This window comes from Pristis pectinata, chromosome 25, assembly GCF_009764475.1.
Source record: "Pristis pectinata isolate sPriPec2 chromosome 25, sPriPec2.1.pri, whole genome shotgun sequence".
NCBI lineage: Eukaryota > Metazoa > Chordata > Chondrichthyes > Rhinopristiformes > Pristidae > Pristis > Pristis pectinata.
In genome coordinates this window covers 31,156,327-31,168,545 of record NC_067429.1, presented here as the reverse complement: position 1 = coordinate 31,168,545, position 12,219 = coordinate 31,156,327, and the positions used below count along the sequence as shown (strand labels likewise).

The window sequence follows — 12,219 nt, the reverse complement described above, 5'->3', positions numbered from 1 at the left end:
GCTCTGCTCTAACACCGGACACGATCTCTGTCAACTGACCCCCAGTCACAAGAATTACCAGGGACAGCCCTAAGGTACGACAGTCGGAAACCAGGACGCTCTCTGTCGTCTTACCGTGAAGGCGTAATCCCGGATCGTTGTGATGACGCTCTTGAAGAGGATTTTTGAGGTGAGGGTGTATCCATGGTAGATGATTGGCTCTCCGTTCGGCCCCTCCCAGCAGTCCAATTCCACACAGCGACAGCCCCTCAGCAGAGCTCTGGAAAACATTGAATGTCCACGTATTGCACACACTGAATTCACGTAACCACTTTATTCAACAATGGAGGCGTGGAGCCAGCTGGGAATGGTGTCGTTCATGGGATAATTGTCCCAAACGACCTTTCACTTTGGTGATGTGCACTTCCATGTCATCTCATCGCCCTGTCCATCTCTGCCCAACATCGTTCCACCACCCCAAACGGTCCTTCCATATACACCCACCCACCCATTCCATGGTCATGTCCTCCAGCCAGCCCCCTCACACGGCTCTCCACTCCCCGAAACCGCCATCGGGATCACAGCGCTGGTGCTGGATCCACCCATCTCCCACGTCTGCCTCTGAACCACATCCCCTAACTCACCGCTGCCGTTGTCCCTGGAGACTCTCCCAGCTTAAACACAATGACACCCTCACGTTCCCAAACGTCTCAACGCACCACGATATGTTCGCAGCCCCTGGTCCTGCTCCATCACACTTTCACCCTCTTACCTGGCCTCCGTCCTCAGTAAAACCCTTGCCTCTGGCCCAGGGAGTTGTGGACACAGCTCAGCACATCACGGAAACCAGCCTCCCCTCCATGGACCCTGTCTACACTTCTCACTGCCTCAGTAAAGCAGCCAACTCAATCAAAGACCCCACCCAGCCCAGACATTGTCTCTTCTCCCCCCTCCCATCGGGCAGAAGATACAAAAATGTGAAAGCACGTACCACCAGGCTCAAGGACAGCTTCTATGCCGCTGTTATAAGACTATTGAACGGTTCCCTAGTACGAATAGATGGACTCCTAACCTCAAAATCTACCTGTTATTGTCTACCTACACTGCACTTTCTCTGTAACTGTAACACTTTATTCTGCATTTTTCCCTTGTACTACCTCAATGCACTGTTGTAATAAAATGATCTGTATGGATGGCATGCAAAACAAAGATTTTCACTGTAGCTCGGTACATCTACCAATTTTCCAGGGATAGCCCTCACCTGCAGTTCTGGCTACCGTCTGATCTTGCTGAACCATATATTGGATCTTCTTGTCCTCACAGGAATCAACTTACAAAGGTAACTATCTCCCACTGTACTGAAATGGCTCTTATCAAAGTCACAAATGGCATCCAACCTGGCTGGCTGAGGCAAGTTCTACCTCTCACCACTGTCTGCAGTCTTTGATGGATTGATACAGTCCGTGCCAACCATCAAACTCCCACCTACACTAATCGCACTGTTCCCTCTCACATCCCTATCAAATGCCCTCAGTGCTCCTGCCACACACCCACAGTAGAGGCAACTTGCAGGAGCCGATTATCCTACCAACCCACTCGTCTCTGGGATGTGGGACGAAACTGCAGTACCTGGGGAGACTTAGGGAGAACGTGCAAACTCCACAGACAGCACCCGAGGTCAGGATTGAACACAGATCACTGGAGCTGTGAGGCAGCAGTGCTAATCTCTGTGCCACCGTGCCAACTGATTTAGTGACACATCCTCCTTGACTAGCTCTGTCCAATGTCCAGCTCAGCAGCACTGCCCTCACCTGGCTACACACTTACCTCTTTCACCTTACCAACAGAACAACCTGGAAAGACGTCTTTTTGGCCTCTCATTGACACCCAGCTCCTCAGTAACAACATCCACGGGACTGACAGCAGATTCCACAATCAAAACACTGACACCCTCATCCAATTTATCAGCCTTTCCCACCCTCCTCTGCCTCCATATTGTCTCCATATTGTTTGTCTGTCTCTCAACCTCAGGTGTACTGAAGACTGAAGCCATTGGCTTTGGCTCCATGGTATCACGGTCCCTAGCCATCAGCCTCACTCCCCATTCCCCCACAACTTTACAAAACGATGGTTAGACTGCATTTGGAGCATGGTCCACAATTCCTGCCACCGCACTATAGGAAGGATATAATTGCACTGGAGAACATGCAGAGGTGATTCACCGGGATGTTGCCTGGGGTAGAGGACTTTAGTTATGGAGAGAGATTGGACAGGCTGGGTTTGTTTTCCCTGGAGTGAAGGAGGCTGAGGGCTGACCTGATAGAGGTGTGGAATTTTATGGCAGGAACAGAAAGGGGAGATAATCAAAATCTTTTTTCCATGGTAGGGGTGTCAAACACAAGGGGGTGTCATTTTAAAATGAGGAAGGAGTTTTGAAAGGGATCTGAGGGGTGAGTTTTTTTTACACACAGTAGGTGCCTGGAACAGCTGTCAGGGGAGGTGGCAGAAGCAGGTATGATAGCAAAGTGTAAGAGGAATTTAGACAGGCAGATTAACAGGCAGGATATGGACCATGTGCAGGCAGATGAGATAAATTTAAGGCACAGACACGGTGGGGCAAAGGGCCTGTTCCTGTGCTGCACTGTTCTATGTTCTATAACATTCCAATGTCCTACAAATATTGGTAAGTGGAAGATGGTGTATTTTGGTAAAATTAAGGAGGCACCATATTCATTGGAAAATAATGCCTAGAAATTGCATATGCACCTTTTACAAATGGGTAAAGCATGCAAAAAATGTGCGGAAAAATTTCTTCTCCCAAGAGGTGGTGAATCTCTGGAATTCTCTGCCCCAGCAGGCGGTGGAGACCAGACCAATAGATATATTTAAGGTAGATGTAGACAAATATTTGAAAGATCGAGGAATTGAGGGTTCTGGGGAACTGGCACAGAAGAGGAGTTGAGGCCAGCACAGATCAGCCATGATCTTATTGGCGGGGCAGGTGTGGCCTTGTCCTGCCTCCTTGTGTTCTTTTGAAGTGTTTGCGCCCATTTCCTCTGTAGAACCATAGAACACTACAACACAGAAAAAAGGCCATTTGGCCCTTCTAGTCTGTGCCAAAACATTATTCCACTAGTCCCATTGACCTGCACCCAGTCCATAACCCTCCAGACCTCTCCTGTCCATGTATCTATCCAATTTATTCTTAAGAGTGAGCCCGCATTTACCACGTCAGATGTCAGCTCGTTCCACACTCCCACCACTCCCTGAGTGAAGAAGTTCCCCCTAATGTTCCCCCTAAACCTTTCCCCTTTCACCTTAAAGCCATGTCCTCTCGTACTTATCTCACCTAATCTAGGTGGAAAGAGCCTACTCGCATTTACTCTGACTACACCCCTCATAATTTTGTAAACCTCTGTCAAATCTCCCCTCATTCTTCAACGCTCCAAGGAATAAAGTCCTGACCTGTTCAATCTTTCCCTGTAACTCAATGCCTGAAGACCCGGCAACATTCCAGTAAATCTCTGCACACTTTCAATCTTACTGATATCCTTCCTATAGTTAGGTGACCAGAACTGCACACAGTACTCCAAATTTGGCCTCACCAATGTCTTACCAATGTCTTATACAACCTCACCATAACATCCCAACTCCTATACTAGGTCCTGCCCAGTGGGAACTTGGACCAAGCAATCCCTGTCGCCCTGGCACAGGCGTCACTTCCCCACTCTACTTCACATGCGTGATTGTGTCGTCAATGACCATGCCACTTATCAATTGCTTACGGACAGTAATTGCATCAAAAATCAGATCTACGGTCTTCATTTTTAATGGTCATTGACACAAGATGTTCACTGTGCTGAAAGTAGTGAATCCTGTGAGGTTTGGCTATTGATGGTATACATTATAGGAACCCCTGGTCATTTTACTGCAATGGAACTCTGATGCCAGCAGTGCTGAGAACAGATCGAAGCATCCATCACAGAAACCCCCAGGTCTCAAACACCTCAGTCAGAGGCAACCCCCCAGTACAGGGCACCCTCCTCTTCAGGGGTTCCCACCTGGGGATCCGTTCACCATTACCTTCCTTCCCCACCCCTGTTTCTGCTTATCTCCATAATTCTCTTTAAGATCACACTTAGAGTACTGTGTCCAGTTCTGGTCACCTCATTATTGGAAGGATGTGGAGGCGTTGGAAAGGGTGCAGAGGAGATTTACCAGGATGCTGCCTGGATTAGAGAGTATGGATTATGAAGAAAGACTAAAGGAGCTAGGGCTTTACTCATTGGAGAGAAGGAGGATGAGGGGAGACATGATAGAGGTATACAAAATATTAAGAGGAATAGATAGAGTGGACAGCCAGCACCTCTTTCCCAGGGCACCAATGCTCAATACAAGAGGGCATGGCTTTAAGGTAATGGGTGGGAAGTTCAAGGGAGATGTCAGAGGGAGGTTTTTCACCCAGAGAGTGGTTGGTGTGTGGAATGCGCTGCCTGGGGTGGTGGTGGAGGCTGACACGTTGGTCAAGTTCAAGAGATTGTTAGATAAGCATATGGAGGAATTTAAGATGAGGGATATGTGGGAGGAAGGGGTTAGATAGTCTTAGGAGTGGTTTGAAGGTCGGCACAACATGGTGGGCCGAAGGGCCTGTATTGTGCTGTATTGTTCTATGGTTCTATGGTTCTATCACCGACTTGCCTCCCAACGTGTGAAAGGTGCAGCGGGTGTTTAATTGCAAAAGTTGGGCCACCAAAAATGGGTGATCCAACTTTGAAGCATGTGTTGAAGTAGTGAAGCAATCAGCTGGGGAGGCAGTGGGATGTACACGTGGGGGGCTCACTGGAAGTGACGATGGGGGTTAAGCAACTAAAGCATCAGGGTTCACTTCAAATGGGAGAATATAAAACTCAGAGGAAATGTCTTCACTGGAGAATGGTGAGATTGTGGAACCCACCACACCAGAGTAATCAGGTGAATTGTAAAGATGTATCCAAGGGCAGGTTGGATAAATATATGAACAAGAAAGGAATAGAAGGGTATGTTGAAGGCATCCGATGAAGGAGAGTGCCGGGGGCTCTCATGGAATACACCCATAGGCCTGGACCAGTTGTGACAAACGTCCTGCTTCAGTGCAGTAAACTCATGTACTTTGTGATTACCTGATGTACGCCTCAGTACTGCTTGGTCCTCCCAGCTGGTCTTCCATCAGATAGGTGTTATGAGAGGTTGAAATGAAGTAGTGGCTGAGTGGTTGGGTCATGTCCTGGTAGACCTGGTCATGGTCGGGGTTAAAAATGTTCCCTTCAGGAGACAGCAAGTACATCATGAAGCCATCTAGGGTCAAGGCCTGGTTCAGTTTGCCTGTAGATAGGAAACAGTTTCCAGGTTACTACCTCTGAGACAAATGTTGCAGGGTCATGTACCGGTACTGCTGTACCTAGGTGTCTTAGGAATCCAAATCTAACTCTTCAAGGACACTGGGGTTCTGCCAGAACTCTGCAAACATTGACAGCAAATGAAGAGAGTGCCCCTGAACATTGCAGTAACGTGTTCCCCAGTTTGGAACCTCAGGAGTCCCATGGTTCTGCGATGATGGGAAAGTGGACTTAAGATTTGGAAGCATGAAGGATCTATACACTAGGACCTCATCGAATCCTCCCTGGCCCACCCTTATCACAACTGTGCAGTGAGCATTATATGTGAACAATTCACCTGTTTCCAACTTTCCATCTGATGACACTCCTTACCACCCCTCTCTGTGACTCATCCTCAATGGGAGGCAAGTCAGAGATCTCTAACCTTGACCCTTTCCTTATCATACAACAGAAACACAAAACTCAATCCTAGGCATCCCCCTCCATTTCCTACCATTTCAGGCTCAATCCTCCCATTATCAAAAACACCTTTCCCAGTTCTTCCTCACAATTAACAGGAAAGTAAAGCTGTTTAAAGGGACAAGGCCAATTAGCAATGAACCTCACATCAGTGCTCAGCTTCTCACAGCCCCACCAGAAAAGATGAGATAATGTTTGGATCAAGTTGGACACACACAGTGGCCTTCAACATTTGCCATACCGTTATCATGAAGTCCATATTTCTGCATGACGTTCAAACAATTTTCCTTCGTAACCATCTCCTTCTGTTCTTTCAGGAAAAGTTCCAGCCCATCAATGGTCAGCCTTTGCTCCTTGCCTGAGAAATGCTGGAAGATTTGTTCCAATTCTGGCCGCTGCATCAGGAGCTTGCAGAACTCCTCGATCTCATGTTCTTCTAGTTTGTTTGTCTTGGACTTGTCACATTGCTGAAAGAAGGTTTGCCCAGGTTTAGAGTGAGATATTGTCATTGGTACAGAGAATGTGACAGGAATATCAACTATGTTCCATGAATTATTAACACATAAAGATAAGGAACAGCTCTGCCAGAGCTTTGCTAAATTAACCAGCAGCTGACCTCTCTGATTCCAAATGGGTTTCATCCACCTTCTTCATGCTTCACTGACACAACATCGCTGTGGGTATTGCCCAAGAAAAGCAAGGATTGTAGCACACAGGTGCACGTGGGCGAGTTAACACACAACATACCCGAAATCGTCAGAGAGCAATGACACGCTGTCACCACGTTAACAAGATACTATTAAAAGCTATTATTAAAAAAGATGTTATTAAAAGCTTTTATCTATTCTTTCCCAGGACACCGGCATTGCTGGCACAACCAACACTTCCTGCTCATCATCTGTTGCTCTTGAATTAAATGGTTTGTTGGGTTATGAGTCAACACATTATGAGTCACATTTTCACCAGGCCAGCTAAGGATAGGAGACCTTCTTCACTTAAGGACATGGGTGATTCAAGTGGCAGTCCAGTAGTTTCTAGATAGTTTTAATTTAAATGTTTTCTGTTATGGTGGGATTTGAACTCAAAGCTTAGAAATGGGACCAATCTGTGCCAGTAATGTTGAAGAGTTAACTGTTCAGGGAAATTGTTCTCCTCATTTCTTAAAGTGTTTGCCCCCATTCTGCACTTATGTCCCACTGACCCAGACAAGTGCTGTGATCACTGACCCGAGTGGATGTTTCACCGCCTCATAATTTCACACACGTGTTGACACCAACACACTTCGGACTTATCATGAGAAATGACCAACAAACCTCACAACCTATGACCTGCGTTGTTCACTCACTGTTAAGCAAGGAGCAAATCACACAAAGGTAAGAAAAGTGATCTGAAGAGTTCCTCTGAGCACGCTGGTGGTGCCTTCACATTCGTTTCCAAGCACTGGCCTTCTGCACATGGCCAGCACAGAGGAAGATGACTACACCGAGTCCCTCAGTGCAACTCCAGTGTTAGGCATCCAGTTCCCCACCACCCCTCTCCCCTGATATCCCACAGATTCCCTCCTTCCCATCCCCACCCACCCCCCACCTCCGGGCGACCTTGACCTTCCCAATGTGGCTGCACTGGAGCATTCTAAGTGCAATAAAAACAGAAAACCCTGGAATCACCCAGTGAGTCAGACGGCATCTGTAGAGAAGCAAAGCAGAGTTCATTTCAGGTGGGCCACCTTTTATCTGTTCTCAGCTGCTTCACAACTCCAGCGACCCACATTTCCGCCTGACCCCCAGTGCTGCCTGAGTGGAGTTTGCACATTCTCCCTGTGACCCCACGGGTTTCCTTTGGCTGCTCCGGTTTCCTCCCACATCCCAAAGATCTGCAGGTTGGTGGGTTAACTGCCCACTGTAGATATCCCAGGTGTGTAGGTGAGTGGTAGGATCTGGGGGGAGTTAATGGGAACATTAGGAGAATAACAGGGGATTAGGATAATTGGGTGGCTGATGGTTGGCACGGACTTGGTGGGCCGAAGGGCCTGTTTCTGTGCTCTATGCCCATCCACAGATGCTGCCTGATCTGACATGTATTACCAACATTCCCTATTTTTATTCCAGTTTCCAGGATCTGCAGCTGTTTTGCTTTTCATGCACTTTATTCGAGCTGACCTGTGCTCCAGTGAACAACACACGCTGTAAATGCACAGCTCATGCTTCAGTGCTTTTGAATGGGAGAAAACCATTCCAGTGATCAGTTACAGCAAGGAACGCCCAGTCTCACAATTATTGCAGTGGCTGCCCACCCCACCCCCCCTCCCCTTCTGTCCCACCGAAACACAACATCCAGTCAACAACCCATAAATGGGTGAAATCCAGTTTCCAGCCTTGTATCTCCCAGGCAGCAGCTGAGACCAAACTACGAGACCAGTAAGGTTAACGCTGTGCTATCTTCTTACAAAAGACAGAAGCTCAAAGGGACATGAACTTCTTGCTTTGATCGGCATAAACAGATTAGAATTAAACACTCATAACATTTGCTGATAAATCCATCCCCTGGGATCTGTTGGTACCAGTAATCTCCTAGTCATTTTATGGACAGTATTAAAAAGCATTAAACAGTTTAACACCATTGCCTGGTTTTCAAGCTCATTTAAAGGGACCCAGATACAGGTTGTCCCATTAAAAAAAATGCATATTTAGCTAAACAGAGGCTAAAACCCTAACCAAGGCTTTGGCCAATCTGCTCCGTTAATCTGCTTCCAACTATATTCACTTTATATTCACTTATACCAAATGGCCTAAGAAGTAAAGTGAAGCCAATACGTAGTCACTGGTGCATGACAATGGCAATTTAACAAGGTGTCAGTTCATTCAACAGGTTAACAGGAGGGCAGTTCAGAGACAGCGATAGAGCAAGATCATCTCAACCGTGTGTCTGTAGACTGAAAACCAAGGGGGATAAGAATTCACCTGTTCAATCAAACTGCAAAGTTTGCATCTCACTGTGCCTCTCGGTGTACGATAGCATTAGTAACGATAGTTTGTGGGCGTGATGTTTTATGCATTTATTAATCAATATTCAAATATTCCCTTGAAACGCCAAAGTGTCACATCCAACATCTACCGGTGTCCTGGCATGGGTTAGAGAGTTATTGAGTTATGCAACATAGAAACAGGCCCTTTGGCCCAACTCGTCCATGTCAACCAAGGTGTCTTCCTGAGCTAGCCCCATTTTACTGCATTTGGCCGATATCCCCCGAAACCCTTCCTGTCCATGAACCTGTCTGAATGTCTTTTAACTCATCTTAGACCTACGACTTCTAGTTTTAGACTCTCCTACCCTGAGACAAGTCCGTGACCATCCACCTTATCAATGCCCCTCAGGATATTATAAACCTTTATAAGGTCATGCCTCAGCCTCCTGCACCCCAGGGAGAACAGTCCCAGCCCCTCTACCCTCTCATTAAACTCAAGCCCTCCAGTCCTAGCAACATACTTCTGAATCTTTTCTGCACCTTCTCGAGCTTAATCACATCCTTCCTACAGTATGGCGACCAGCACTGCACACAGTACTCCAAGTGCGGTCTCACCAATGTCCTCTACAGCTGGAGCACCACACCCCAACTCTTGTACTCAATGCCTAATGAAGGCAAGAATGCTATATGCCTTCTTCGCCTCTACTTATTGTCTACCTGCATTGTACTTCCTCTGTAGTTGTGACACTTTACTCTGTACTGTTACTGTTTTTACCTGTACTACAGCAATGCACTCTGTACTAACTCAATGTAACTGCACTGTGTAATGAATTGACCTGTACGATCAGTACGCAAGACAAGTTTTTCACTGTACCCCAGTACAAGTGACAATAGTAAACCAATACCAATACCAGTAGTGTCGCCACTTTCAGGAAACTATGTACTTGTACCCCTCTGTTCTACAACATTCCCCAGGGCCCTGTCATTTACCATTTAAGTTCTGCCGTGGACTTCCGGAGCCCTCCCACCGAGAGGACCAAGCCTCATCCCTCCCACCATTGAAGCAAGCACTTGTTCCTTGCCAACACTCCCCCTGGATGAGAAACCACTGGCTCTGTTGTAGTGCAACCTTTAAGGACTACTTCCTGAGGTCAAAGCTGTGAGGAAAGGTGGAGAATGTCTTAGTGTCAACTCTTCTGTCTGACGTCTCTCAATTCCAATCCGTTGAACATGGAACCACATCTCTTCATCCAGGATTTCTTCTGGCATTTCCAGCCTCCTCACTTCAAGGGGAACCTGCTGAAACCACCTGGGGGTGTGGTCCCTGGTTATCCCAGTCAGGGCTGGTCTACGTGAGGTCAGCTTTGCAGATGACTGTGCAGCACTCTGTCTACACTGCGAGAGAGCTGTGTTTGACCCCTTGAACAACGTTCAGTGTGAGACTTCAGCTTCATTAACAGCTGCTTCTTCTGTGGCTGAATGTCTGCAGTTGTGATTCTGACCAAATCTCACCAGAATCAATTTTGAGGGTCGCACAACTGTTGACATCATTTGGGGGATCTGTACACCAGTGCCAGGAAGTCAGTGTAAAGCAATGGTAAAGGTGTCAACCTGGGCTCCATGGGAGCACCTTAGCACTTAGTCAGAAGGCTGTCCAAGTCCCATTGCATTGTCAGCACTCCAGTACAGTACTGTCTCTCAGTTAAAAGGTTAAACCAAGATATGCCTGCTCTCTCAGATAGATGTAAACAATTCCATGATGGCCAATATTTATCACTTAAGCAATATTGCTTCAAAGCAAATACCTGGGCCTTACCTGATTGCCGTCTCTGTGGGTGTTTGGGCATTTACTTGGAACAAATTGGCTGCCCTGCCTCCTACATGACAGAAATACCTTCCCGTCTGCAGGATTTGGAGGTCCTGAGGTTGCGAAAGCACTATAGAAGAGCAAGTCTCTCTTTCTTCCATGCTGACTAAATGTATCAGGTAAAACCACTAACATTGCAGCTTGTTTTTCAAGGTCCCGATTCCCACCCATCCCCATTAGGTCAGTCCCTGGTCCAATATGCACTCAGGCTTACACCTGGGTTCTCCACAGACATCATTGGCTCCAATATCAACAGCAACACAAGCAATAGCAAGCTTTCACACTCAAAGGACTTACCTGAAAGAGAAAGTTGACATAATCATCATTTACTTTCAGATTGATCATTTTCAGCATATTTTTCATTTCCTTAAAGCTGATCTTGTTGTCATTATTTTTATCAGCCTTGTGCAGGTGTTGATGAATCAAGGTACAGCAGTTAAGGCAATAACTGAACAGGTAGTATGTATTTTGAAAATATCAAAAGGAACAGAAGCACACACAGCAAAGACACATCATCGCAAGGCTTGAAGCAAGGCAATGAACTCTGTATATCTGTTGGTACAACATAACGACTTGGGGAAACCCATATGTCCACATTTGCCCTGACCTCCAGCTTCAGCTCTCCACTCTAATCCCATGTCACTGCACATTCACCATTTTTCCTTTATTGATATGAATGCAATTCCTTTTTGATAAATATTTTAGTCCATGCCTTTGTGGATATTGCTGGTGAAGTAAATTATGTTCTAATATAATCCTGATTTGTTAAGTTACCAATCTTTTATCATTAAACATTTTCCAAACATGCTTAGATTTGAAAATCTCTTTTACATTATGTGAATTCCAGTGAAAAATCACCAATTTTTAAGCCTTTCTTCCTGTTTAACTTATTTCTCTGCTGCCCCAGTTCCCTGACAATGAATCTCTAATGCCCCAGTTCTACTCTGATGCACATCTGATGTCCCTCTAGGAGTCAGTCTCTGCTGTTTCACTTGCTTTGCTACCAGGACAGTTCCTAATATTTTAACTTGCCCAAATATCCTTTTTGCACAATTTCAATGCAACTTTACATTATCTTACATTCAAGTCTCTATGTTGAATACCAGATTCCCATTGTCTGTTAATGTAGCTTTGCCCAGATAAAATCTCTGCTTCAAAGATCTGTAATGTATTTGACCAGTGCTAATAAGTAGGCAGCTGGTCTAAGTTCTGAACTGTTCAAGCATTTACCCAAGATCCATAACGAGATGGGCACCACGATTGCCACTGAGCCTCCCCACCCCAGTGACCCCGGTTCGGCCCTGACATCAGGGACTGTCTGTCGGGGGTGTGCTTGCTACCCTTTGCTCACTGTATTTTTGCAAATACAGAACTGTCTGCAGATGTCTTTGTGGACAGAGTCAGCGGAGCCAAAAACATTACCGTGGGATAAATTTAATGCGTCAGTAAATCACTCTGCCGGCATCAACCCAGAATATTTATCCCATGTGTTCTTTCTAATCATCCTCCACTGAACTGACTGCTAATCACTTGAGGTGGGGGTGGAGAATGACCGGCGGCACATCTGCTGCCTG

At 46.3% G+C, this 12,219-nt stretch overlaps 1 protein-coding gene across 4 annotated transcripts in view; it reads right to left on the bottom strand.

Moving 5' to 3' along the window:
* LOC127583128 (1-phosphatidylinositol 4,5-bisphosphate phosphodiesterase delta-3-like) overlaps positions 1–12,219 on the bottom strand; it is a 55,798-nt gene that overhangs the window by 22,223 nt on the left and 21,356 nt on the right. For all 4 annotated transcript variants that reach the window (XM_052038908.1, XM_052038911.1, XM_052038910.1 and 1 more), the window contains exons 4-7: positions 10,943–11,072; positions 6,055–6,280; positions 5,139–5,340; positions 115–259 (exon numbers count right to left, since the gene is read on the bottom strand). In XM_052038908.1, the coding sequence (XP_051894868.1) occupies positions 115–259; positions 5,139–5,340; positions 6,055–6,280; positions 10,943–11,072 (703 nt within the window). The remainder of the gene's footprint in view (positions 1–114; positions 260–5,138; positions 5,341–6,054; positions 6,281–10,942; positions 11,073–12,219) is intronic.